We start from the raw sequence: 26,438 nt of genomic DNA, 5'->3' as shown, positions 1-26,438 counted from the left end.
AGAAAGAACTCTGCTATGGCAGCTGGAGGATTTGCACATTGTTTGCTATAACAGAGGTGGGCTGATGGCCAGGAAGGAACGTTGAATAATTTCATGGAAGCTTTCATTTGGGCCAAAAGTTCACAATTCTAGCTCCCTTCTATTATATAGCACCCTCTTCTTGTTCTAGTGAAATGTAAATAGTAACTGCACAGACATGGTATCAGTCCTGTTTATTTATATAAAAATGTATGCATAGAGAACATATTGACATTTGGTGGTTTATGCAAATGGCACATTAACCAGGCTCTTTACGACTTGGCATGCAGTTGGCATAATTTTGGTTGGAAAGCTGTGCCAGAATCTGAAAATAGTTAGCTGAAATTGGCTGCCGGGGGGTGGGGAGGGGAGGAGTATGAAATGTGTGATAAGCCTGTGATTATGCTTATACTTACAATTATTTATTTGGCACTGATGTGTACCCCAGTGTTCTTTAAAATTTGTGCAAATTTGCAGTGTACTGTTCTCACCCACCCACCAACAAAGAACTGCTGATTCCTTGAATGCTTTGTTTCTTATTTTACCCATGAAGATTAGGTGGAGGATGTATGTAGCTTGAAATCTTTATTTTTCTATCCACCTTTGAAAACAGTGAAGTGCTTATGAATATATTTCAACAAAGAGAAATCTAAACGTACCAGGGATTAAAATGTGTAGCAATATTTCTTATTGCATTTACTTTCGTGCACTGCATATACATTGTTAGGGACAGAGAAATGTTATAAAATACTACCACGTGTAGTCCAGTTATTCTCAGCTAGAAATGATGTTCTAATAGAAAAAATTGAATCTAGGTTAACAAAGCATTGCCTAGTTTTGTTTTATATAGATATTAATGACAGAAAACAGATGGCTGAGAAGAAAAATTATCTTCTTTCACCTTGTGTAGCCATTTAGTGATGTGGAGACCACCTTACAAGATGCAAAGCAGTGGAGACCTTGGCTTATTTTCTCTCGTGTCTAGAATATATGTAGACCAGGGCTATCTCCAGCTGGGAGAACGGCCTGCTATAGATTCTGGGCATGGTGGACAGGCTGAATAGTGGCAGGAGAGCAAGTAAGGGCTGATACAGCCTCAGTCATCCTTTGGCTGCTTCATCCATCAGCACTGCTGCTGGCCCCATTGCTGCATGCCCCATATTCCATTCTGGAGCTAGAACCAGAGCTGGAGCTGGAGCTGTTGCTGCCGCATGCTCTATGCTAGAGCTGGAGCTGCCATCCCAGCATGAAATGTGTCAGCAGTAGCAGCTTTAGTTCCAGTGTGAGGCATGCAGCACACAGCAGGAGCTGGAGCTGCTGCTGCCACCTTGAGTCGCCCTGTGTCTTGGGCTGGATCTGGCCAGCAAGGAATCCCACAGTCCGGATGTGGCCTGGGGCAGAAGGTGAGTTTGATACCCCTGCAGTAGACTGGTAGTTCTCGCTTTTGTCAGGCCCAAGGCATCCCTCAGAAAATGCCAGGTCTTAAGAAGTTTCTTGACTATAGAAAAAAATAAAGCAGTTTACTTGGAGACAGCTCAGAAAGATCACAACAGGTTAGAATGTTTTTTGACACTATGGGAGCGTCTACACATGCAAGCACGTGAGCTTGCAGCAGCTCAAATAGAAGCGGTGCAAATTTGAGCCGGGGCTTTTTGCCTCGGCGCATGTGCTTAGACATGCACTTTGTTGTGGAGCAAAGTGTGCCACTTGGGGCACAATAACCCTGCCTGGCTCCTCACGGATCTGCACTCAGGGGGAGCTAGAGTCCATGGCCAGCACCTGTGCTGTCCCCAGCAGTATAAAAAACTGCCCTGTCCTGGCCCCCTCCGTACAAAAAGCTGCCCTGGCAAGCAGTTCAGGGCCACTCACACTCTGGAGCTTCTGGGGCCCAGCAACTTGGTACCTGGGGACACTACTCCTTGTGCCAGCTGGACTGCTGCAGCAGCATCCCAAATCCATTTTTAAAAATACCCCAAAATACATGTTCTTCCATAATTAAAATAAGAGACCCCCACCCCCCCACACACCCTTAAATATATCTATATATGTGATTACACCCCCCCGCCCCCCTTAAGTATATCTATATATGTGGCATGTACGGGGTGGGGTACCTTAAGTTCCTTTCAAGGATGACCTGGGTTGCTACATAATGTGAGGTGTTAGTGCTGTTAGGTGTGGCAACACAGTTCACAAGATAAACACAGAGACTCCAGGTAGGAATCCACAGCATTAAAAGCATTCTGAACTGTTGTGATCTTTCTGAGTTCTTTGCAACAGAAAAACTGCTTTATTATTTTGCCAAAGTTTTAAAAAACAACTGAAAACTAAGAGCTAGTGTTTTCTGAGGGGTTCCTCAAGCCTAAGGTATGCTTCAAGCCTGAAAGCGTGGGGAACCACAGTTCTAGGACAGGAGCTCATTTTATTTTAGCATTCCCACATAGTTTATCATCACACCATGTCTATCCTTTATTAAAAGTAGGGACCTTGACCAGTATTCACTTGCTCTAAAAGGGAAGTGAAAAGAGGTTGGTATATTTTTTGAGGGTGTAGGAGATGGAGAAACATGTAAACCTTCCTGTTCTCTGTAAGGGTCTTCTAGAATAGGCTGCTCGTTCTACCAAGCTTTGTAGCTATGGGACGAGGCAATTTTACCCCAGTCCTGCAGCTATCAAATTTACAGCACTTGCTATACTCTGGGGTATCTCATTCCTTAGCCTATAGTTGGGATAGGCATTGCCTTGCTCCAGATGCATATTCCATTTCAGTTGCTTTTTGCAGCTAACAAGAACATAATTTATCATTACAAGCTTCAATACTAGTCAAAAGGCCAGGATTTCATCTTGCTTAAACTGACACTCGGTGAACCTGGGCCAAAGCCTCCGCTGGTATAAATTGTCATAGATATGACACTGCTCATAAAATTTTTATTCAGGCTAACTTTTCACAGTTACCCTGTAGAAGTGAACATTGATTTGTTCACAGAAAACCAAGCATTTTCCAAAAATTCTCAAGGAGATGTGCTGTTTCCAAAGGTGGTAATACAGATTGTTATATGTTTTTTGTCATTTATTTGCATTATTTCTTGTGTAAGAAAAGCTGTGAAGGGAGGACCTGTTACTGCAAAGAAAACAAAATGTTGTATGTTTGGGCTTCGTTTGCTCATGTACTGTGCAGCTGTAACCCTTCAGGTTTCAACTGCAGCCAGTTTAACCACAAGGGCTTAGTACAACTTGCTTTAAGCAAACTGTGAAAACTTGGAAAAACAGCAATGTTAGCTATTCCTAAAATGTGCTTTTTGGCTCTCTATAATAGGCACATCACAAATGGGAGTACATTTTTAGCAATTGATAGCTTATATTCTAGCCTAATTTAGAATATTACAAATGATCATGGTTTGTTAGGGACTGGCCCAAACCGAAATCCCAGGTTCAGGTTCAAATCATAATTCCCATCTTCAGCCAGTCTCTGTAGCATGATAAATCCAAACATCCCAAACCCAGGAAAATTCAGATTTGGGTGTGGAATTTGAAGATCCAAGTTTATATTTGCTTGTAACCAGTATCTTGGTTCTTCTTCTCAGAGGCAATATTTAGGACAAGGATTTAGATTCAGGCTCTGTCAACAATTGTATCCAAATGGATGTTTCTTGAGTGCTTATACAATTAATTTCACAGTTCTTTCCACCTGGACTTTATCTAGCAAATGACACATCCCAGAAGATGCAGATATTTCCTTTGAAGAATACAAGATAATTATATCATATTTTGAAATTGCAGTCTCGGCCCTTCAATTCAAGGAGGACAGCTTAATTTCCTTTAGCTCAGTATATGATTGGCTGTGCTTAGCCCAGGCCTGGAGAGTTTGTGACATCCTTCAAAATGTGAAATGTCACTTTCAAAATAAACATTTATTTAAAAAAAAATCCTTGCCAAGTTTCTTATTGCTGAATTTAACAGTCAAATGATTTAAACAATCTAATGTAATTGGTGCTGCTAATGTTTACTTTTTGGATTTCACTCAATTCCAGGCTGTTTTTGTTCTGGTAGGAGTCAGGGCAGCAGGCAGGCCAACGAGTCCCCAGCTGGCCCTGTCTGTCTAAATGGGCCTTGCTGCCAGTGGCCTACTTACCTTCAGCTGGCTCCAGTTACCCAGCTGCCTGCATATGAGCAGCAGCCCTTTTCAGTGTACAAGAGGCCACTCAACAGCACAGATATCTCCCTGGCTAGCTCCTCTTTATGTAGCCATGCTCCAGTTCAGATCCTGTCTCCAGGCATGTAGCTCCTAGTTCCAGGCTTGTGGCTCCTCTAGGTTCCAGTTTCTAGCTCTGACTGTATTTCAGATTCTGACTTCCTGACCTTGCCTGCTCGGGGCTCCTTGGCTTAAAAATCCCTAGCATGAAGCCCTGACCGCTCGCATTCCTCGTGTGCTCCTGATACTCCCTTGCTGACTTCTCTTTCTGCTCCTGTTTATATTTCTTGTTCTCCTGCATTCATTCTGTGTTGTTGTGGCATTTTTCATTTTTAACACTTAAAAGAAAATCAGATAAAATGCTTTCTTGCTATCTCTTTTTATGCAGTATCTTCTATTTATCTATTTATTTGTGTTATTGTGGATTTCTGATTTAAGATCTCTTTCTCTTATGGACATTGACTTTTCTAGCCACAGAACTGAATGCACGAGAACTCTTGGTTTGAATTGCAAACGCATCCAATTAGAAATGTTCTACAAGAAAAAGCTGGATGTCTGAAGCTTAGGGTCTCAGTATTCTTAATGCTGCTCCTCCTTTTATATTTCTCAGAAGCTGTAATAGACTTGTGACACTGAAACAGAGCTGAAGTGGAATTTCTCCCAATTGGAAAAGATAAATGAAAAAAAAAGAAATTCAGACTCTGCAAGATGAAATAGAAAACTTGACAATGATAGTCATCAGAGTCAGGTGTCCTCTGGGAATACAATGAAGGATAGTAAACTTAAAATTACATATGAGTTAAACTTATTTAATTTATTAAAACACATTTTTACCCTGCATGATTAAGTGAGAGACTTCTGTGCAGGAGTGAGGAGTGTTAGTGCTTGGGCAAGAGAAGAGACTTGGGGTTTTCTGTAGCTCACTAGCTGAAGTTCTAGCCAGTGGTGCAGAGAAGGCCTATTCCCCATCTGGAAAGAGGTTGAAAAATCTGTTGGAGGAAGGATTAGTTTTGGAGTTGAAAGTGGCCATGTTGTTTGTATTTGTCAGAAGTGCTCTGTTGGTCTCAGAGGTGCATGTCTGGTACGCAGGTGCTAGGAAAGGGCTGATTATGGATGTTTGGAAGACAGAGGGCTCCTATACACATGCAGAGAGGCTACTCTGATGCACTGTAATTCCAGTGCATTGGAGTGAACTTGATTGATCAAGTCTGCTGGAATGTGGTAATTATTGCACTCCAGGAGACTCCAACATCATGTGTATCAGCATCCCCACACTGAAAAATGGCAGCAGGGCACTTTAAAGTAAACTAAAGCTCATTCAACAACCTTTCATTCAAAGTGCCCTGCTGCCATTTTTCATCGTGAGGACCTTAATACACGTTGCTGTGGGTGCTTTTAATTAGCATGGATCTCGGGACTGCACTGAGTAAGGTGCCTTCTCCTCTTCCTCCCCTCCCCACTGCCTCCTAGAGCACGTCTGTAAATGCCCAGATTACCATGGCTGCTTCGTGTCCAGGCTTTTGTCCTTGGAGAGGCTGAGGCTGTTTTGGTTTTGAGGGATTTCAGCATCCATGTGGATGACAGCTCTGCTAGGTTGGTCACAGGCGCTGTAAGACATGCGATCATTTCTAGTGGTTCCTAACTTAGCTCTCAGTACAGGAGTCTGTACTTCTATGCCCTACCTCAGATTTGGAGCATTTGTTAGGAGGCGAAATTAAATGTAGACAGTTTCCTATGGTCTAATCATCATCTGTTTTGCACAGACTAAGGCTTTTCCTTTTGTCTGACAGGGTGATGTACCTCTTTTTATGATGAATTGACTCTATTAAAGAATACTTGTGGATAATGCTTTCCAGTCATTGGGCCAGTCATGTTTGAAAAATTTGACATACTGTGTCCTTTCAGTGCAGAAAACTGTCACAATGTATCTAACTATGTAAATCTATCTAAGATGTCTTAAATTTGGTTTAGCTAATGTTCCCCTAATTAACTACCTGGATTTAAGACTTGATCTTTCTGTCCCACAGTTATGTGGACATATAGTTTTATTTGCTGTAGATCACCATGGAATGTAAGCTGTGTGAGTGTGCGCACATGCACGTGTGCTGGTGTATGTGACTTATGTAAATATAGGGTATAGTCCAACATTTCCTGTTTGTGTAGATAAACATGGATAAAACAGTGTTAGTCTTTGGGTCTTGTTACAGTCATTATGTACAGTAGGATCTGCTCCTTCAGTTTCACATACAATTCCCATTGACTTCAATAGGAATCAAGTGCTTGTAGAGGCCAGAGTATTGGGCCATGAGCTCAATATATATATTTAAAATAGTTTGGAGGACATTTCCTAATAATATAACTTCAAAGCCATTGGGCAATGTGACCTCCTAAATACAGGGCAAAGGACTGAGTATTCCATTTTAATATTAAAGTTGCACATTAAAGAAATCCTGTGGCATAGAACTAAAATTTCTACTTTAAAAGTGTAGAAAAGTAAGAAGCAAAGCAATCCTCACTTTGAAGCTGTTGAATTGAGCATGGGGGAAATGTATAGGTTTTCTTTTCCTTTCCTTTGCTTTCCTTTGTGTTCCCTTCAGACTTTTATTTATTTATTGGGCATAGTTTTGGAAAGAAAAGCCATTGGTATACTAAACTGTTTAAACAGATCTGAAGAGGAAATGTACCGTGAACCAAAAAATTTATAAAGAGTATCAGTTTACAAAGAAAACCAGAATTTGCAATTCCATCTGCATTCCACTCCATGTCCGCAAACCTTGTGCATGCTGTCTGCAGCCTAATCTTAGTTTTAAAAGCCATGGGATGGACAGACACGTGTACTCATGTGCACATGCTTTTTTGCTTTCTCTGTCTGACTAGCTTGGCTGTGTTCTAATGATATGGAAACCTTTTCTGTAATAAATGGGAATTTAAGAGGTGATCTCAGTGTTTTGCAATGAGTGGTGGATACCAGTGGTTAGTGCATTCAGTAATTAGGCAAGCACTTTTTTCCCCATTGCAACCTTTTTAAAATGATGTGGGGACATGAGGCATGTCAGTGTTTGTCCTGTAATCTAGTAGGTCCATTAGAGTGGCTCAACTCTAGTATTTTCTTGGGTAACAGTATCCTTATGTTATTTCATAAAATCAATTCCTACTTTTCCAGTTATTCACTGAAATCTCTTATGCACTGAATGTCGCATGCAAACCCAGCTACTTGGTGTTTCCTTTAAGTCATTTTGCAGCTATATGTATAAAAAGTGTTTGGGGGCTGCACTTAAAATTCTTTGTATCAGAGCATGTAGCAAATAATCCTGTTTGCCTATATCCTAGGACTCGGTAACATTTTAGTAGCAAAGGGTAAGGCAGTAAGAATTAGGTGGATCAGGGAATTGGCAGATAAACACCCTTCTCGTAAGTCATTGATTCATATCAAGCCCAGTTCAATATTGACCTAAAAGTTAATGCTATCAAAGCCACTTTGACATACATGAATTTGATTCTAATCCTGTTCTTCATAGCAGACTGGTCTCCCAGGCTAAAGACAGACATTCAAAAAGCCTGAGTCTGAATTGATTCAATCTTTGCAGGTTAGTCTAACCTGGCTAGGCTAAATCAGTTTATAACCGGACAGACATCCCAGACACGCAGGCACATACCTGCAGTGGCTCAGGCTAGAAGCCAGGGGGTGCTAGAGTAGCCCTCCTTTCCCTTTCACAGGGCTAAGCTGAGGGGGGCGTGGCCAGGGCCCAGCAGGATTAGGGAACCCCCCCCCTTGATAACAGAGCATTTATCAGCTCTGTTATCAGCGTTTATCACCCCACCAGAAAACAAATAGCCTCTCTCATTAGTTCAAGCTCTTAAACAAAGAAGTAATGGAGGGACTTTACCAGCTGAGCTGTTGATTAGCTCCAAAAAGTCCTAAGCTGACGCTGCTGTCTGTCACATCATGTAGCCAGCATGTGGTCTGCTAGCTAATGCTGAGGTGTCTGTGTAAGTCAGAGAGGACGGGGGAATCCCTGCTTAGCAGAGAGTGGTGAGGGAAAGGGGAGAGCAGGAGGAAGCCAGGCAGATGCTGCTGTGCCTGCAGGTCTCTGCCAGAGCTGCAGCCAGGGAGCAGAGGGAAGGGGCTAGCCCTGCTGTGGAGCAGAGCGCCCCACCTAGCCCAGAGAGCATGCTGGGAGCATGCTGGGGGAGTCTGATTTAACTTGAACCAGCAAGAGGTCTGGGACAGACATTGCATAAAATAGTTTGACCCAAATCAGTTAAGTCTGATACTGCATTCAACCAGATTTATCTCAAACTGGTTTCAGCCATTTTCAAACTGGTTTATGTGTATTGAACATCTGTTCTGTTGCAGGTTTAAATCAGTTTCTGATCACTTAAACTGTTTTATGTGTAATGTCTGTCCCTAGCTCCATACAGTGAACACCTCTACCCTCCAAGTTATTCACGGGAACTCTAATTGGTAATCTCAGCAACTATAACATATTTCTAGGACTCTGGATAAATATTTGCCTGCTTACTCAGAGGACTGGATGCCTCTTCCCATTTTATATTCCTGATCTGAAATAATATTAGGGCTGGTCCTTCTGGGGAAGATGATGGGGAAATATATATATACACAAAATATTTGTAACAGTAAATTTATATTTCTTATGCCAGTTTCCTCTGTTGTCTTTTTTTTCCAGTTTCTGGGCATAGCATTTCTTGGAATTGGATTATGGGCGTGGAATGAAAAGGTAAGTTGAACTACAGCGCACTTTTTTTAAATTATTTTTTATTTTGCAAGTGATTTAAATTGCTATGTATTGCATGGTCCACCCATTCTAATGCAGTCTGTAGTCCAGAGAAAATGAGCCTTGCTTTTGAATGCGATCTTAGTTTGTCTTACCTTGGAGATGCTTGGCATCTTTCCTGGGTGTGCTTTGGCAAAAGAGGTAGACTGATAACTGCATGCAGAGCGGCCATTTCAGCACAGGCATGCTGAAATTGCAGCATAGGTACTAAAGCTCTTTATTGTAGAGGCAGTGTTGGCACTGTTTTTATGAAGGCATATTCCCTAGGATTCAAAAGGAAGCCGCAGCCACCCATTAGAGAACAGACCACCAAATGGAAGCAAGTGTTCCTAGTTTTATGAAATCTAATGTTCTGAGTTTTACTGCGTGAATTTACAACAGTGTGTGTAGCTGTGGTTTAAACTAGCATGTCCCAATTCAAAAAAGAAGCCCGAGACTGACAAAAAGAGAATATTTTTTTTTTCTACTATGTAAATAGAACTGTACACTATTGAATGTCTTTTATTCTTATTCTGATCACTTACTTTCTTGAAACAGCGTCATTACTCTGAGGGGAATAGTTTGTAGGACTGAGCCACATTTTGAACATTTGCTTAGGCATGGGAGGTGTGTAGACCAGTACTTTTGACTCTAAAGTAGTGGTGCTCAACCTGTCCAAGTCCCATAAGCTAGATGAATGGCATGGGGCTGGTCTGTGGGTCAAATCTCATGCGTGGGGTTGATTCATGGATGCGATCCATTATGTTGGCCCAGCCACATACACCAGTGTGATTTGGCCACAGACTCGCTTTGTGTGCTGTAACCATCCAGTCTTCAGGGCCATGTTGTCCAGCCCATGGAACTCCCAAAGGGTCTGGAAATTTGGGGGCAGGGGAATGGTGGCAGCCTGGATTCTGCAGGCTCTAGGTTGAGCACCACTGCTCTAAAGTATAAAATTAAAGTATGCATCAGGAGTCTGGGTAAGGAGCTCAGTTTGTCAACATAACAGCAAATAACATGAAAGCCGTTCTTTCATTTTTGCTGTTAGTATTTTTACTCTTAGTATTTTTAATAATAAATACCTCTGATGATAGGGTTTCTGAGACTGAAATAATATATAGAACAGTACTAAAAATGAAAAGCACAGTGTAAGTGCTATGCATTTATACTGGGTTCACTACTGCCATTATAGGTTGTATTGACCACAGACAAATAATGTATTGGAAACCTGCTTCCTGGGTAAGGTTTTGTTTTTAAAGTTCAGAGTCTTTTCCTGTCTGGGCAGTCAAATAGTTTGGAACTTTACAACTGGTCTGTGTTCCTTCTGAATAAAGGTTATGAAAAGCTGTAAGATAAGACTTCATCTTAAATGATTTGAATAGGCAGAGAAATGCACCATTAAAGCCCCCATTGCATTGTAGCCTGATCCTGCTGTAATCAAGTGCTTAATTTTATACAGTCTGAATATTCTCAGTGAGTTCAGTAGAGCTACTCTGTGTGTGTATAGAAAGTGAAGTGTGTGCTTATGTCTTTAAAGGTTTAATGCATATAAGTACATGCTTTAGTTTAAATTGGCTCCTTGAGAAATTCATCTAGTATTTCAGCAAACAGTGCAAATTCATTTTTTCTGTGGTTATGATAGTGTTCCTAGACTACATGCCACTGAACTAAATCAGTCCGTGAGCAAAAGGGCATTCTGGGAAAATAACAGTTCTTTAGTTCTTATGATAGATCTCTTGTGGATCAGTCTTTTCTTAGAGGAGTGTATCCTATTTAAAATTATCAATAGCCAGAAACTGAAACCACTTTCTCTCCTTGGTATGATACTGCTATATTTCATAGTATTTCATAAATTTGGAGACTCAAGTAAACATTACTTGTTTAATTAAGAAAAAAAATCCCAAAGCAGCAAAGTGCTAGTTAGGACTGTCAGGCTCCTAGTCTGATAGCCTGTCTTTAATGAATAATTAATTGAATAAATTAACGAATAAATAAAAATATCCCTTTTTTTTTTAAGTTCAGATTATTTCCTCAAACAGGGCATCCACTTACTTCAGTAGCTGCTATGAGTATGTCCATAGGCAAAATTTTGGCATGTCTTTTAAAATTGTTTTCTTACTCAGGACAACAGTGCCTGATGTGGTACAGACGAGGCTTAAAATATTCCACCCTAAGGAGTTTTTGAGGCTGCACTCAAGTGGTATCCAGTAGCAGTGCCTTTGTGTAACATTTGTTTAATTTTGTGTGTGTGTGTGTGTGTGTGTGTGTGTGTGTTTTTAAAAGAATCTTATAACATCATTCTGTTAGTCTAAGTTGTGACTTTTATGGGCATCCTTATTAGGGCTATGCAAAGCTTCAGTAGTTGATTCGATTTGGCCCAATTCAGTGGCCGAATCTCTGAATCCAGATCGAATCGGGAGACCCAATAAAAGGTCCCAATCGAATTGGAAAAGATTTGGCACTGCTTTGGAGATTTGGCCATAGACTAAACAGGCAGCAGTCCTTGACACAGCTGCCTCCAGCTGGTAAGTCTGTTGTGGTGGGTGGAGAAGGGAGGGACAGGGTGTGAGGGGGAGGCAGATCAATTCCTCCACAGCAAGGAAGGGATTGGGGCTGGGATCCAGGCTGGGGCAAGCACTGCCCAGGGGGAGCAGGGGCGGGGGGGGCTTGCGCCACTGCGTGCCGCCGGTCTGGGACTGTCTCATGTGGTGGCTTGTCCAGTGGCTCTCACCACTACTCCAGCCACTGTTCCGGGAGGGCATGGGGCCGTGGCGTGTGCCCCAGGATCTGCACAGGGAGGGCAGGACTGGGTGAAAGGCAGAAGGCGCTGGGAGCAAGGGCTGTGCCACGCCGCCCCCCCCCCACTCGCCCAGCTGTTGCAGGACTGGCCCGAGACTGAGCCACTGCACTGCCTCCGGACAAGTAGCGGCTTCATCCTGGCTGGGTGGTAAGGCATGTGGGGGGCAGCGTATGCGTTCAGATTGGGGTGGGGTGGGGGCTATGGGGAGGCTGCAGCGAGTTTTCAGGTGGCACATGACCCCCCCCCCCCCCCCCCGCCCGCGCCCCCGCCTTGCTGCTGCTTGTCCAGCCAGGGTGAAGCCTCTGCTCATCCGTGAGGCGTGGAGAGGCTTGGCCAGCTCCCGTCACTGCATGCCACTTGTCTGGAGGCAGCTCAATGGCTTAGTCTCGCGCTGGTCCCGCACCACTGGGTGAGTGCAGTGGCTCAGTCTTGCAACAGCCCCACACCGGCTGGGCAAGTGGCGGGGGCATTACAGCCCCCACTCCCAGCGTCGTCTTCCTTTTGCCCGGTGCAGCCTTGGCTGTGCCTGCCACGCCCAGATCCTGGGGCACGTGCCCCTGCTCCATGCTCTCCTGGACTCTTGGCAGGAACAGTGATGAGGACCGCTGGACAAGCTGCTGCATGAGCAGCTCCCAGACAAAGAGCGAGAGCTGCCTCACCCCCTTCCTGGGCAGCACTTGCCCCAGCCTGGGTCCCAGCCCCAATTCCTGCCCCGCTGTGGGGGTGTTTATCTGCCCCTCTCACACCCCTTCCTCTTCCCCTCTGCTCACCACAGCAGACTTACCAGCTGGAGGCAGCTGTGTCCAGCGTAGTGAGGACTGCTGCCTGTTTAGTTTATAGCTGAATCTTGGAAGTGGCACCAAATCTTTGCATCCGATTTGGCCGAATTGAATCGGGACAGTGATTTGAATCACCGAATCAAATCACTGTGCCTCCAGAATTGGCTGAATCCGAAGTGAATACTTGCGTTTTGCACAAGCCTAATCCTTATCCGTCCCCTTCCACTGTCCTTAGAGTTTCTCCCTAGTTATTTTATCTTCTCATACATCAGTTTCATTCCCATATTCATACTTGCCACATCCCAAGGCACTTAATAGACTACAGAAAATCAATATGGCAAACAATATAGAAAAAGCTGGAGATCAGAACCAACCAGAGCTGGGTGTACTATAATAATTCCCTTTGAATAACGTCCCATTTACCCTAAGTGTGAGAAGCATACTGAAATCTTGTTTGCCTGGGATTTTTTTCCCTATAGTTTTCTAAAGGGGACTTTGGGGAAAACTTAATTTTAAGGGAAGTAACTTGCTACAATAGGCTTGTGACCTCCCTTACAGCCTTTAGGGGAGCTGTAGAACTTGTCAGACGGTCAGTGGAACTGGCTTGGCAACCAGTCAACCAGACTAAACCGATTCTGAAGACTTTGCCCCCTAAATCATGAACCTGAGAGAATAATGTGAGAAATGCTGAAGCAGGGAACCTGGTGTGGGGAGAGACTCTCGGACTAAATCAATCACCTTTTGCCTGTCTCTCTGCATCCCAGGGAATGAAAAAGATCAAGAGGGAGGGAAGCAATACTTGCTGCATAGTTGCATACACATGTATTCCAGCCCACAGGTGTTGTAATGCTTGGTTGGAAATTGGAATTGTGTGCATCTTCCTAGTGCTGCAGGCAAATCGGGCAGTGCCTGGCATATACTCTTTGCTTGTTCCCAGTGTTGCATTTGTGGATTTTACACCATAGGGTGGTCATGTGAATGAGTTCTAACTGGGTTTATAACACATTGGCTAATGAATAAAAATAATTTTAAACATCAAATTTTACTTTTTTGATACTTGAGCTGGTTGTTTACTTTTTTGAATTCTGCTTCTCCATGCCAAGAAAATTAGACAAGTCTTCCTTTCTGTTCTCAGCCTGTCCACATGCTGCTGCTGCAACTGTTTTCTGTTGGTGATTCTCAACTTCATTAGACCCAAGGCACTTCTTAGACTTGAGGCACCCCTCAGAAAATGCCAGTTCTGAGCTTTTATTCATTTTTTTTTGACTTGGAGAAAAATAGAGCAATTCTTCTGTTGCAAAGAACTGTAAAATACCACAACAGGTCAGAATGTTTTTGACGCTCTGGATTTCTATTTGAAATCTCTGGGTTTAGCTTGTGTAGGTGTTCACACACATAACAGTGCTAATATTGTTACACCCTGTGGCAGGATCTCAGTGGAGCTCCAGGGTTTTATGGCACCTGGATTGAAAATCACTGCTTTATGCATTTCCAGAACAAAGTAAGAATAACAAAATTTAATGAAAATTAATGAAAACTGAAGTTTTGCAAAAAAAAAAAAAAAAAAAAAAAAAAAGTCCCCTGCATGGCTTCTGCTTTATTATAAAGACCAGATTCTGTCATGAAAGTAATTTTGTGCATTTAAATGACAATGGCTCACTTCCCCCACTCTTCTTCAGATGCACAACAGTGTGAAATTGCATACGTTTTGTGACGCTCAAAATAAGGAGAAGCATGTTGCCATTATGAAAGTAATACTACAGTTGAAAATGCTTGCATTTTCTGTTACTTTGCAAAAACGTGGGTTTAGTTGGTGATCCCTGCCTGGTTATGCAGAGGAGCAGGCAGGGAGATCAGCCCCTACTCTGGGAAGGAGAGTGGGCTTCAGAGAATTCTTTATTTGGAATATTTTCCTGCTCATCTGTCACCTGCTGCCCCAGTTCTTCTTTTCACTGAAATGGCGTCTCTCAGCCTAGTCTATCTTTGAGGTTTTCCAGTAGATCCTGTTGCAGAGTGGTTGTTCCATCTTCAAATCTTTTCTTTGGAAACCTCCATGGGAAGATAAGTAGTTCTCAGTTTCCTGTGTTCGTTCTTTTTTTCTCCTTGGCACTGTCCCATCTTCCTCATTGCTACCTCTCCTCTTTGGGCGCAGACAGAAATGACATTTGTCCTGCGATCAGCCCCTTAAAACTGCTCTAAAGCTGTGCCCAAACAGAAGAGCATGACTGCAGAGCCCTCCGATCACGAGACAAATTAAACTTCATTGTATGAGGGCTCATGAAGCTGTTCCTAAAAGGAACAACTTAATTTCTGTGTGCTCCAGCTGCAGCGCAGTGAACTGCTGCTGCTGCCTCTGGATGGGAGGGGGAGAAGGCAGGGGAGGGAGGTCCCTTTTGGGGTTTTCTCAGTCCTGCTGGAGGTGGGGCGGGACACTAGATTAAAGTCTCTGCCCCTGCACTATAATGAAGACAGTGACCTGAGAAGGATGCTGCAGAGGCTCATAGTTGGGATTGGCTACCTGGTGCTTTCTGGCAGTATGCGGTGCACTACCAATCCCTTTCCTGCAGGAGAAAAAAAAAATCTTACTGTTTGTGAAAGGGATGAGTTTCTCTTTTGTTTGCTGCCTGCTTGTGACATTAGTGCTTAGAATGTATTTGGGGTGGGGTAGGAATATGAGATCAATCTTTCTCATCTCATGATACATGCATCATTTTACCCTGGTGATCTGAAATCAAATACACAGTTATAAATGAAGAATTTCATTATGTTGACTTCACTCCAGTTTCTGATTACTTTTTTGTTTCTTCACAAGCAGCAGCAGCAAGTTCTGACCGGAACTGAGTTAGGGTCACACCTAAAGATTAAATAGTTCCCTGGGAGCTCTAATATATTGCAGAGGAGTGAGAGGGTGGAGGAATACTGCACGCAGATGAGCTGGACATTGGCCAGGGAACATACCCTACTCACTCTCCTTTTGGGATGACTATAACACGTCTGTGGCCCAAAGCCCTTGTGAGAGGAGATTTATTACAATATAAGTCTGCAGAACTGAAATGCATAATGCCAAATCTGTTATGCAAATGCTTAAATAATTAGAACAGTGCTACATGTGGCACAAATATGACAGCATTGTGGAAACAAGGGGGAAAAAGCTGTTTCTCCTGTTTTTTTCAGATGCAAAGATATCAGTAGCTGGGACCTGACCAGTCAGAAATAGAGAGCCCAGAGGACTCCTGCTATTCCTGCAGCTAGGAAGGAGACTTCATATTTATATAATCTAAGGATTTTTTAGCACTTCTCAGATGTTTCTAAATTTCGCTTCCTCTGTGAGGTAGCACAGAATGTGAAATGACTCCATGCCACTGGAAGAGTCAGGATCAGAATGCGGTACTTCCAGTTCAGTCTTCTGCTCTAACTTCCTATTAAACCCCTCCCTTATGCATTCAGCTAATGATATGGCTGTTGTTTGGCCTTTTACCTCTCCTAAGCTGTCCCATAAACAATCATTCAATCTATAGATTGAATACTCTAGTTATAAGCATTTTAGTAAACCATTAGACACGTGTAGGTAGAAAAGAAACCTCCCCTATTCCCTTTGAAGTGGTACTTCTAGTTACTTTTAGTGATTTGAAATGGAATAACTCTTCAATTATTGCTGTTCTAAAGCAGAACATATTTGTGAATGTTGCAGCACTTCCTTTCTTTAAGGGAGCTTGCTTTAAAATTTCCAAAAATAGAGAGAATCTAAGCAATAGATATATCAACAGTAAGGAGGAATCTACTATAAACATACCTCTTCACATCTTTAGACTTAACAACCAACATCCATGTTAATCATTTGGACTGATTAGCTGCTGTTTTATTGCCAGAATCCCTGTATATCTTGAGACGTATATCTCCAGTGCATTGATAACTGGAACTTCTGCGTGCAGTAAAAGAAAATGAACTAAAAATAAAGAAGAATGTGGAGTTATGGGAAAAACGGCATGGAGGGGACCTTAGGAGGTCACTTACTGCAACCTTTACTGGATCATGCTTGTCTAAACCATCCCAGAAAACATTTGTCTAATCTTCACTTAAACCTTCTGAGACAGAGATCACAACCTCCCTAGGTAACCCTTTCCAATGTTTAGCACCTGCAAAACAATCTAGCTATCTAACTTAAATCTTCCTTGTTGCAATTCCTTGTACTGACTACTGGGAATGCAAAGAACAAAGGATTGCTACCCTTTTTAATACAACCTTTAAGTTATATCAGTGCCCCCAACCTCTAAACTAAATAGTCTCAATTTATCCAAGCTTTTCTCGTGTCATGCTTTCTAGACTTCTAATAATTTTAGACTTGCTGGGATCCTATGACCTCAGCTGACTTCCTGCCCTTTGGGCAGGGGGCTGGACTTGATGATCTTCCGAGGTCCCTTCCAGCCCTAATGTCTATGAAATCTATGAAGTCTATGAAATTTGTTTTGTTCTCCTCTGGACAGTTTCTGATAAGGTCCATCTTCCAATAAATGAAGATATTGAATGGTATTGAATATTGGGGTTTGGTGGAGCCATGTTTGCTGAAAACCAAGTGCAGAGAGGTAGATTTTTTGTTAATGATGACACTTTTCTGAGCGTGATGATCCAACATATTATGCACCCACCTTATGATTCTTTCACATGAGAGTAAGCTGTCAAGCATGTGCCATATGCTATGTCTATTTCAGGAAGCATGGCTCAGTGTTACTCTGTCTACACTGGTGATGATGGCCAAATATGGGCTAATAAAACTGTGCCTAAAGATGCATTCTGTAAGGACAGGATACAGCTCCTGCTGGTTCTGATTCCAGACAGGTTACACGGCAGCTATGGTTAACTGATGTAGACTCTGCTTTTTCTAATACAGATAAGAAGAGAAGGTCAAATGAGAACTATTAGATTCTAGATGATCCCCTCTGTCTTCTGCTGGAGTCTCTTGTAAACTGTACCAAACCTGAAAATCAGGTGGGGAGAGGGTGGGGGGGTGCAGGCTGGGAATCAGGATGGAAGGCATTGAGCTTCATATTCTAGAGTTAGTAGATAATGGAAAAAAATGCAAATACCAGGTTGTTTTTCTTTCTGAACTAGATTCTGTTCTCCTTGATATTAGAATTTGGTGGATCCATATATGCTGAAAACTCAGTGCAGAGGGGTAGATTTTACTGGGTGCATCTACCCATGCAAATGCTCCAGGCTGGGTTTACTTTAGAGTAATTTACTCGAGAGCAAACCCACCCCAGGCAGGTATTGTTACACGTGTGGGTAAGTAGGAGCACATTTGCTGAGAGAGAAGAATCTCTCAGCCCCCACTCCCTGATCTGCATACGTGATCATGGAGTTGGGGCTGGGAGCTCCCTTCTGCTGGGGCAGGGAGACATTGTTCCCATGTGAGCTCCAGTGGCAGAGCCGGCCCTGGCAGCAGGCCTCTTCCGGGGCAGGAAGCAATCTCCCACCCCCAGCTGCCCAGCTGACCAGGAGCACATTTGCTTCCAGTTGGCCATCTACATGTGCCTTACTGTGCCAGTAATTACTCCTGAGTAAATTTGCTACTTTTATTTACAGTAACAAATTTACTCAAGATTAGAGCAAATTACTGCTCAGTAAGTGTCTGCACATGTAGACGGTAACTCTTACTGTACAGTAATTTGCTCCAATCTTGAGTAGTGTCTCTAGTAGATGCACCCACTGTCTCTAATCTTTTTATAAATCCAGAGCAACACCACTGAAGTCATCATAACTGCTTCTGAGTTGCATAGTGATGAAATCAAATAAAAAGAATCATGCAGTTAAATGACATGGCTCATCCTCTTGCTGCTCTTTTTTTTTAAATAAAGTTGACTATTCCTGTCCAGTCCCATATTAGCACTTCCCAGCACTAACGTATGTTAGGTCCCACGTTGTGTCATGTGGTTAGAAGGAGCTTCTGTTAACGTATGGCTGCATTGCAGTTTTGCTTTTTAAGGCAGAATTTCTTTAATATGATAGTTAATACAGGTTCTGAAGGAAAAGGTAGAAATGTTGCGGAAGTGGGATAAAGTAGTATTTTAACACACAAAACATCCCTTTTATTCTTAGGTAAAGTTTTTATTTCCTAACACGTTTGCATCTAAGGGTATGACTTTTCTATGGGTTTGGCTGGGGGTGGGGGAGCGTGTTATTTACAGTTCATGCATGTCCATGGAACCATTTCAGTGCCTCATGTGCTAAGGCATACATAATGAAAGACAAGGAAGCAAACTTGTGAGTAGCACTTCGCATAATTTTCAGTAGACACCAAGAGGTAACACAAGTTTCCTCCTTCTTGGTATAAACCAGCCCATTCGTAATTAGTCGGAACTGGGCAGATGCCAGCTAATCTGTTTGAAGCCAACTCTGACTGTCAGCAGTATTATGTTATATCATGTCTTAAGTCTATTTTTGTCTTTCTACTGAATGACAATCAGATTAGCAGGATATGCAGTGTAATGTAGGAGGACAGGGAAAATGGGATTTTCATCTGTCTTTGTCAGGCAGGAATGCTTTTTGGTAGAGAGAGAGAAATCTGTCATGAGGATGACACTCATGCTATTGGCTTCCAGTTTGCACTTCAGGATTGGGTTGCATGATGTCTTTGTTCTTGTTGTTTAACAAGCAGACCTTTCCCAAGGCTCCTGGTTGTGCACATTGGAGAATTCTTTTTTGCTGGGCATCTCATAAACCATAACTGTCCTTTTAGAGGTGGACCAGTACATCAGTCTAATATCAGATCAGCACCAATGTAAAGAGAATTGATCGTATCAGGAATCGGCCTGATGTGGCTGATAATTTGGCCGATAAATGCCTGTGCATGTGCACAGCTGCAATGTAGCAGGTAAGCAGTGAGGAGCACAGCCTGGCAGCATGGAGAACTGCATGTAGCTAGTAAGTCTGGTGTGGTGGAAGGGGTGGGGGGAGGGAAGGGGCATGAGGGGCAGATCAAGGCCCCTGCGGTGAGGGAGGAGTGGGGCTGGGGCAAGCACTGCCCAGCCATGGCTCATCCAGGAAGCAGGGGGAGGGCAGCTCCCAGTGCTGTGCGCTGCTCTTCCGAGAGCCGCTAGTCTGGTGCTCACCAGCTCATCTGGCGGTTCCCACATGGGGGGGGAGGGGGGGCTGGGAAGAGCCTGCACAGCCCCAGCCCCATCCTGCCCCTTCCTGCCCCACGCAGATCTGGGGGCACATGGCCACCCCTATGCCCTTCCGGACGAGCAGCGGGAGCAGTGGCCAGAGCTGCCTGATGAGCGGGCAAGTGCCAGACCAGCGGCTCCCAGATGAGCAGCATGCAGCGATGGGAGCCACCCCCCACCTCCCTACCGCCCCCGGATGAACAGTGGCTAGGCAGTGCTTGCCCCACCCCCACTCCTCCCTCACTGCAGGGGCTTTGATCTGTCCCCCCCCGCCCCCCCCCTCCTCCCCTTCCACCACACTAGACTTACTAGCTGCACGCAGCTCTCCAAGCTGCAGGGCTGGTATCAGAAATCGGATTGGTATTGGCCAATATGTCTCCTTAAAAATTGACTATCAGTATCAGCCCCAAAAATCTCTATCAGTGCACCCCTACTGTCCTTACTAATTTTGCTATTGTCCAGCTATCAATCTTTCTTGTTAAGTTGAGGATAGTGTTATTCCCTATATCAGAGACACCATGGGCCATAGGCCCAATTCAAGTTAGGTACCTAAGTATGATCCTGTTTCATTGTGCTCAGATCTCTGAAAAAATGTTAACGTGTCATCATCTTAGCCATAGGTCTAAGTTGTGAAAAGCAGCAAGCAGAAGGGAGATGCATTAACTGCTTTTCTGGGACTCGGGTAGAGTGAAATAAGATCACACTTAGGCACCTAGTAAGTGGCATAGATTTGGCCCCATGTACACAAATAATCACTTGCCCTAGTGTAATATAAGTTGTCCATAAAAACTCACAGGTATGAGGGTTCCATACTTCGAACAGATTCCTCTGTTTTATGGTTTATTCCATGATATTTCTTAAGAAATAAGGTCATGATGGAAGCTTTTGAAACTGTTGCTATTTTGTGGGCATTTCCAAGTGGTCAAGGGCAAAGCATATATGATTTAGTACAGGGGTCTCAAACATATGGCCCATGGGTGGGATCCAGCTCATGGAGCCATATTGTCTTGCTCACAGAAGGCTGGGAATTTGGGAGTGGAGCAAGAAGGGACAGGGCCCACCTCCAAAATCTGGGGACTGGAGCCCCCCTGGGGACACTTGATGGAGGATGGGGGAGATGAGTGATGGCTGGGTTAATCACTGTGCCATTGCTGCTCAACCCACTGCCACTTCCGCATCTGGCCCATGAGTGGGGCAAGTTTGGCACCCCTGCTTTAGCACATGCCATGCTCAGGTTCTCCCAGGCCAGGGTGCTTATTATGGCTGCTCTCAGCCATCTGTCTTGCCTAATTTTCAGATTTAGTTGTGCACTGAGTAGGCACAAGTAGACAAGGACCATGATTCTTGGCAGCGGTTCCAGGCTCAACAGAGGTATAATGAAGAACTTCCCAAAGAGGCAATAGCCAAGAAAGAGAAATGAGGTGAGAGAAGGGAAAGGATGAGACCAGGAAGAATAAATAGCTTTTAAAGCAGTTTAATTGATATGTCAAGAGAAAACATACTATATTAAAGGAAAAAGCTATAGAAAATTGAGGTCTAGAATGGTTGCCTCATTAACTACAATAATGCATGGGGGAGGGGCAGAACTCAGGATGGCCAGAAGCATTTTATCAGGGGACAGAGTAAGATATAAATTCTGCAGCAGAGCACAGGCAAGAGTGGAACCTGGTACACTGTGTCATGTAAGTTTACATGCGCTGCATGCACCTTGCAGCATTTGCCTGGGCTTCCAGTTGGTGTGAAATGAGAAATGGAGTGAGACCATAATGCTTTTGCTGTGAACTGGGTCAGAGACCAGAATCCTAGTTGCTTGTCTGCAGTCTCACAGATGTAAGGCAAGGCTCTTTCCCTTTCCCATGAACCTCTTCTTGAGATCAGCCAAAGTATAGTCCAAAGCATTAGAAGAATGAAATTGTTGCTCCTCAAGATGCTGGCATTATTGCAGCCCCCCCTGACTTCTGCTCCCAGTTGGAGACTGTGTTATAGCCTGGCTTATGCTGGCTGTTATACTGAGAATTCAAAAGGTTTCAGTGATCCATATTACAAGTCTAGTCGCAAGCTAGTGGTAACACCCATGTTACCTATGATTTTAACTCTTTAAACTTGGCCCTTTAGGAGATTCCAGATTAAGTGCAAAGTTTATTGCTGACTGTTGAGTCACTAGCTTTCCTCTCTTTACTTGACAGAGGTTTTATCATTACAGAGAAGTGAGGTAAATAAGCAAGATCTCCTAGATAGCACTTTAGAAGTGGATGGTTTTTCCTTGAGCAGGGATTTGAACTGATAGCCTTCTGAGGCCTCTTCTAGCCCATTTTTTATGTTGGTTCTATAAGATGCATCCTACCATCTTCAGTAGGAAGGCCTCATAATAACTGTTTTCCTCAACTGGGGAAATTGCTTATGATGTTCCTATGCTTCCCCCAAAGCATTCAGGTTCAGCATTAAAAAGTAAACTCAAAAAATAAATCAGTCTGCACTTGCCCTTTTTTCTACTTTCTCAGATCATGCAAGAAGCAAAGTATTTGGTAATATCTTTTACTGTATCAGCTGTAGAGACATTACTGCCCTTTCTTAGCTCTGGGAAACAAGCTGATACAGTCAAAGCTTAGCTACCAAGGAAAACAATAGCTCTTGACTCCATTATATAGATGAAAGTAACAATTTCAAGAAGGGGGCAAATGCCAGTAAACCTGTTGAGCAAATAGAAATAGTCAGAAGTAGCTACAAATCAAGTAAAAGGCAGCTGAACTAGATAAGCTGAATTATGTAAGGCAGGGGTGCTCAACCTCCATCAGGAGTCTGTGTAGATTGGATATACAGGGCAACCTGGGGCCTGATCAGTGTGTGGGACTGGGCAGAGGTGGTACAGGGCCTCAGAGCTTGATCTCAGTGTGTGGGATTGGGCAGGGGCAGTGCAGGGCACTGGGGCCTGATCTTGGCATGTGGGGCCAGGTGGAGGTGGTGTAGGACCAGCGGGACAGGTAGAGGTGGCATGAAGCTGTGATCCTGGGACATAGGGCTGGGTGGAGAGGATGTGGGGATCCTGGGCCCTGATTCTGGTATTCAGGGCTACGTTGAGCTGACACAGGGCCCTGGGGCTCAGTTCTGACAGGCAGGGGCCAGTTGAGGCTATGCAGGGCTCAGTCCTGGTGCTCAGGGCCCGATCTGGCCCACAGACCAGCCCCAAGCCACTCATCTGGCTCATGGAGGCAAAAGGTTAAGCACCCCTGATATAAGGAAATAGGACAGTAGAAAATGGAAGAGGGTCATTCTTAACTGTGAAATACAGAGGTTAGTTAGTTTATTGTAATGAACCATAAAACCATTGTTTGTGTTTTTAATTCACTGTTTTTAGTGTCCAGTAGTTATGCATTTTTGTTTCCAGGCCCATCATCTCAAAACTATTGTATAGATTTCCTTTGAGTACAAGGACTGTGTGGTCAGAGGTGGACTGATTGTTCTGTGAAAAGTGTTCCTTGTTAGATCATAATACTTGTAACTATGTTTACTTGTATAAAAATTTCCATGATACCCTAAAATGTTAATGTTGTCGAGCACAAGGAACAAAAATAGATTGATCATCATCCCACTCCGCTGGCTGTTCTGTCTTCCAGGCAAGCTAATGCTGCATAGCTGCATGAGGTGTGAAATCTCCTGTGATTTCCTTGGAAAGGATGCTTCTCCAAATGCACTCTGTTCATGTTCCATGCTGTTTGTTTGAATATGTACTGTGCACTGAAAAGCAACTTCCGTTTTCTTATATATTTTTGAATCTAAGATCCTAATAGTTGTGGTCTGGGGCAGTGCTGTAGACCATTCATTTGCTGTTATTTTTCTGTAATTTAAAGGCAAAACAAAATGAGAACTTTTGCACAATAGAAAGCCAGACATATCTGTTATTCCTTGGCATTGCTTCTTTCCCAGGGAGTGCTGTCCAATATCTCCTCTATTACTGACCTGGGAGGCTTTGATCCAGTTTGGCTCTTCCTTGTGGTAGGAGGAGTCATGTTCATTTTGGGATTTGCAGGATGCATTGGAGCTCTGCGAGAAAACACCTTCCTCCTCAAGTTCGTAAGTAGTCTCTGCAACTGCTTGATTCATCAGTTACAGAAGTGAAACCATGTTCTGTGTTACTGTTTAACAGCGTCAGTCTCTCAATATATGCCTTTAGGGTATTTGACAGAGACGTATTGTAGTTCAGATTTTCCCTAACTTTTTAACACTTAAATGATGAAGCTATCAGGTCTTTGGGTTTTAATGTGTACAATACAAATCATGTTAAAGAGTCAGTGCAGAGCACATGGCTCCTTATAAGGATCCCATCTAATGTTTTTGCCTTTCTTTCCCTAAGGCAAGAACCAATTTTAATAATGTGCATAGTGAGCTTTCTAAGTCTGTAATGAGCTGTCTTTGCCAAGGATGAGGGACATGAATGCGCAATTAAATGCGACCCACACGACACTTAGCATGGAAGTTCAGTCCCCTATTGTCCCTTCTGGTTTGAGATCACAAGTCCCTGCAGATATCCCTGACTGTGGTCCAGATTGTTTCAACACCACTTGCATTCAGTTGGTCTGTATACGGTGCACGTCATCTTTGCATTCTGCTCCACTTCAGGCTAACCTGGCTAACCACCTCTTGCTATCTATGTTGTTTAATGTCATCATTACTCAGTCTGGGGCTGTGTGGGAAGTATCTCCCCGAATACTGGCTTGAACTCTGAGTTATAAAAGGGACTCTTACTACACACCATGAGTCATTGCATTTAGTGCTCCTTCTTGAATTGAGCAGCTGGGTTGACTTGATTGGAAACTATACTTCTCGTAGGGCTCATTTTCCACTTAAAACTGAGGGAGACCACAGTTTACTCACTTCTGTAAAGCCACCCTCCTCTCCCCTCTCAAGCTGTAGCCCATGGATGGACAGGGCCTGTGTAATGATAATTGTGCCTTCATCACTATAATCTGTTTATGTGTACATGAAAATGCTGCTTGGGCAACTGCTGCTTTCCTGAGATATCTTTGGCTCCTTGGGGCAGAAGTGCTGTGTGGAGAGAGGAGGTGGTTGCTGGTTACTGTTCTCAAGGTTGGTTTTGTTCTAACTTGCTTTTGTCTTGCTACAAAAGTATTGTAACTTTTTCTGCTTCTTCCTTTCCTTGCTTCTCTCAGCTTGCCTAAAATGAACCCATCTGTTACACCAGAAATAGCTTCCTGTAGGGCAGGAAAAATTAAAAATGTATCTGAACAAGCAGAAAGAACATATTGAAATGAGACTCAAGAGCACAGTTGCAAGAGAGATTTCTAATATACCAGAACCCATTTGTGTTTTAAAATCCCATATAGCCTCACTAGAGATGGTTAGAATGAGTGGTGGATCATTTGTAATGCCTTTGGCATTCATTGCATTTTCACTAATCATCATAACTCAGTTGGTTTTAATGTGGATAAGAAATCATTTCATAGGCATTCCATTGTAACTTACTCATTAATTAATTTCTGCTGTTACCAGTGCCTGCTTCATGTGCTTAGATTGAGCTTCATGGATTTGGGTGCTGAAATGAAAAGGCACCTAAAAAGGCACTGTAGCTCTTGTTATGAATTGCATTTTTAGAAGAAGTCAGTTTTTCTATGTGTAGGAATAAATTTACTTTGTGTTGATAAATATGCTGACATTGACCTAACTTCCCAGTTTTGAGATCATTAACATTTAGATATAATTGAAAGACTTGTGCAGGGGGAGGAAACCTTTTTAGTTACAGAGACAAAATGAGTTGTAAAACTTTTTCTTTCCCTTTTCTTTGTAGTTTTCTGTGTTCCTGGGGATTATCTTCTTCCTGGAGCTCACTGCTGGTGTTCTGGCATTTGTTTTCAAAGACTGGATCAAAGACCAGCTGTATTTCTTTATAAACAACAACATCAGAGCATACAGAGATGACATTGATTTGCAAAACCTCATAGACTTTACACAGGAATATGTAAGTTGGACTTCTGCTTGGTTTAAAACAAAGTTCCCACTTTAAAAGAAGACCTTTCCTACTTTTACTTCCCATCTGTTGGTTTCTGCAAGGAGGAACAAAAATATCTGTAATCTAATATTTAAGCAATTGTTATGTAAGTCCTACCTTCATAGTGCTTCTACAGATGCATCTGAATCCTTACAGCACCTTTATGAGGTATGGTAGTTCTTTAACAATTTTACAGATCGGAGAGGTAAGGCAGAGGGATGAAGTGACTTGCCTAAAATCACAAAGGGATGCTGGGTTAAATCCAGAATTAAAAAAAAAAAAAACAAAAAAACTTAGGCTTCTGCTAAGGCCACTAGACCATCTCCATTTCCTGATGATATTTTTAAAGACCTTTTCAATATTCGTGGGGCTTAAAATATTTCATTATTATTAGTATTGCAACATCTGTAGAACACCCTTCTCCAAGAGTGATAGAAATAGTCTTTTCTGTGGTGGGGCTTGGATTCCATTCAGTAGTGCTCAAAATGCTAGAATGTGGCCCATGGAAGGTAAGGAAGAATAGCTTATCTAAATGAAGCCTGGGGGAGGGGAGATTTCAGCTAGACTAAAAGTAATTAGTGTTTTGGATTTGGGCCACTATTAAAGTTCTCCTTACAAGAAATACAAAAATGACAGCTTTCTTCATGCCCGAGGGAAAGTGAATATATTTTAGGGAAGTATCACATGGTATAAGTTAAGACTCCTCCTAGG

At 43.0% G+C, this 26,438-nt stretch overlaps 1 protein-coding gene across 4 annotated transcripts in view; it reads left to right on the top strand.

The window, feature by feature from the left end:
• TSPAN5 (tetraspanin 5) overlaps nucleotides 1–26,438 on the top strand; it is a 111,723-nt gene that overhangs the window by 71,060 nt on the left and 14,225 nt on the right. For 2 of the 4 annotated variants that reach the window (XM_059722339.1, XM_006278538.4), the window contains exons 2-4: nucleotides 8,895–8,945; nucleotides 23,648–23,794; nucleotides 25,527–25,697. In XM_059722339.1, the coding sequence (XP_059578322.1) occupies nucleotides 8,895–8,945; nucleotides 23,648–23,794; nucleotides 25,527–25,697 (369 nt within the window). Of the gene's footprint in view, nucleotides 1–8,894; nucleotides 8,946–23,647; nucleotides 23,795–24,550; nucleotides 24,809–25,526; nucleotides 25,698–26,438 lie in introns of those variants that run through there. The other 2 variants (XM_019488071.2, XM_006278539.4) reach the window with 2 other exon arrangements.

Source organism: Alligator mississippiensis, chromosome 2, assembly GCF_030867095.1.
Source record: "Alligator mississippiensis isolate rAllMis1 chromosome 2, rAllMis1, whole genome shotgun sequence".
In the NCBI taxonomy this organism is placed as follows: domain Eukaryota; kingdom Metazoa; phylum Chordata; order Crocodylia; family Alligatoridae; genus Alligator; species Alligator mississippiensis.
This window is presented reverse-complemented; position numbering and strand designations above follow the sequence as displayed.